This window comes from Morus notabilis, unplaced genomic scaffold (genome assembly GCF_000414095.1).
Source record: "Morus notabilis unplaced genomic scaffold, ASM41409v2 Scaffold7587, whole genome shotgun sequence".
NCBI lineage: Eukaryota > Viridiplantae > Streptophyta > Magnoliopsida > Rosales > Moraceae > Morus > Morus notabilis.
This window is the reverse complement of record NW_010360397.1, coordinates 2,573-4,166: the sequence shown is the minus strand read 5'-3', so window position 1 is coordinate 4,166 and position 1,594 is coordinate 2,573. Positions and strand designations below refer to the sequence as shown.

Sequence of the window (1,594 nt, the reverse complement as noted above, 5' to 3'; positions counted from 1 at the left end):
TCACTACAGAAGGCGAATCAACCTTGGAGTAACTCACCTTTGTAGCTAACCTTGAAAGTGCTCGCATTTATAACTGCAATATCTTTGGCATACCGGAGAAACTCCTAATGAGTTTGGGGTCTGTGTGAAATATCAGAACTTTTAGTGGACGTTTAGTTTACGAATTTAAAATTATGATTCAGAATCATTCTCAGTTTACGTGTATTTTTTATGAGAAAAAACACTATAACAAATTAAGAACCATGATTCAAATAATTACACAAATTTTCGTACCAAACACCTTAGTAGGACAAAACCCAAAAACCAAAAAGTGGGAATCACACAGGATTCAATATTCAGGCCATGGAAGCAAACCAAATGAGTTTGCAGCCCACTCTTCCTTAACAGTGTAAATTCTGAACTTCAAAAGCTGCCCTTTATTCACTGTCATTTATATGTGACGAACATGGCAGTTATATGGCATAACGATAGTTTGTAGACTACCGTTTTTTTTAACATGACTACATGAACTCACCACTTTTACAATGCAAATAGTACCTTTAAATCTTTCTAAACACCGGTCAATGGTTTAAGAAATATATCCCTTGCTCTTTAGACTCTCTACAGAATCCTTGATAATTTGCTCCATTGGAATGAATTGCAATCCCAAGTCTATCAGCTTCTTTGACGCTCCATTTGCCCTCAACACCCCAGGTTGGGTATCCTTAGGCAAACTACAAAAGGAATGAACAATAATAGGTCAATAAACTTCTAAAACTGAAACCATAACATTCTGTCGTTAGAATTAAAATGCTAATGCTAAATGTCTAATAGAACATCAGCATCTAAAACCACATTCACAATCCATTAAATCATGTCGAGAAGAAAATCGTTGACCGCCCATCATAGGCGAAACTTGTTCATGACCCCAAAAAGTATAGTTGCCTTCTGGTTCACATATTTTATCTTCAGAAATTCAATCTAACAAAACGCGGTTCCCATTGTAAATCCATTTTGCAGGCCTAAAAACTTTGTTACCTGGGCACATTATACTCAGGGTAAAGTTCAGCAACCTTTGCCACAAAATCACCGTAATGTGATATAGCTTCAACACACAAGTGCCTTCCACTTGCTGACTTGTTCTCATACACCAAAATATGTGCTAATGCTACGTCTTTGAAATGCACAGACCCAATAAAAAAGTCCTCGTATATTTCAGTGGAACCTGCGAGCCAAACAAAATTTGTTATGTTTAGTGACAGTTCTGTTAACTTACAAGAATCTGAACTAGAGATCAGAAATTTCACAAGTTTGCCGCTTGTGGTCAGTAGAGAAGATCAGAATTTACAATACAAAAATTATGAATTGCAAAGCTGGAGTTGGCTCCCTATTGGCCATTTCAATAGTAAAAGCAGAAAAGTGATCCGTACTAGTTAGCAAATATATATCAATCAAAATTCGTTACCGAACTTGATTAGTTGTTCTCTCAAACTAGCACTAGCTCCTTTTAAGGCTAAAAATTCCATTTCACCCAGTTAAGTTACAGAGAAAGGTGGTAAAACATTGAAACTGAAGCATAATGGGAATCAAAAATTCTATCCATGCAGACTTCTCT

The 1,594-nt window shown here is 36.3% G+C and overlaps 1 protein-coding gene across 1 annotated transcript; it reads right to left on the bottom strand.

Annotated features, from left to right (window-relative positions):
- Window positions 1–396: 396 nt before the first annotated feature.
- On the bottom strand, window positions 397–1,505 carry LOC21384173 (cinnamoyl-CoA reductase 1). Its single transcript, XM_024164466.1, has 3 exons — window positions 1,450–1,505; window positions 1,018–1,296; window positions 397–713 (listed from the first exon to the last, which is right to left on the bottom strand). The coding sequence occupies exons 1-3, from the start codon at window positions 1,503–1,505 to the stop codon at window positions 569–571; spliced, it is 480 nt and encodes a 159-aa protein (XP_024020234.1). The 3' UTR covers window positions 397–568.
- Window positions 1,506–1,594: the final 89 nt, after the last annotated feature.

Bases quoted from the DNA above. Each gene is read 5' to 3' on its own strand.
- LOC21384173 (XM_024164466.1), bottom strand. From the start codon at position 1,505: ATGGAATTTTTAGCCTTAAAAGGAGCTAGTGCTAGTTTGAGAGAACAA. The intron at 1,297-1,449 runs GTTCGGTAACGA...ACTGACCACAAG, and splicing joins TTGAGAGAACAACTAATCAA to CGGCAAACTTGTGAAATTTC. The intron at 714-1,017 runs GTAACAAAGTTT...TTCCTTTTGTAG, and splicing joins CCTGAGTATAATGTGCCCAG to TTTGCCTAAGGATACCCAAC.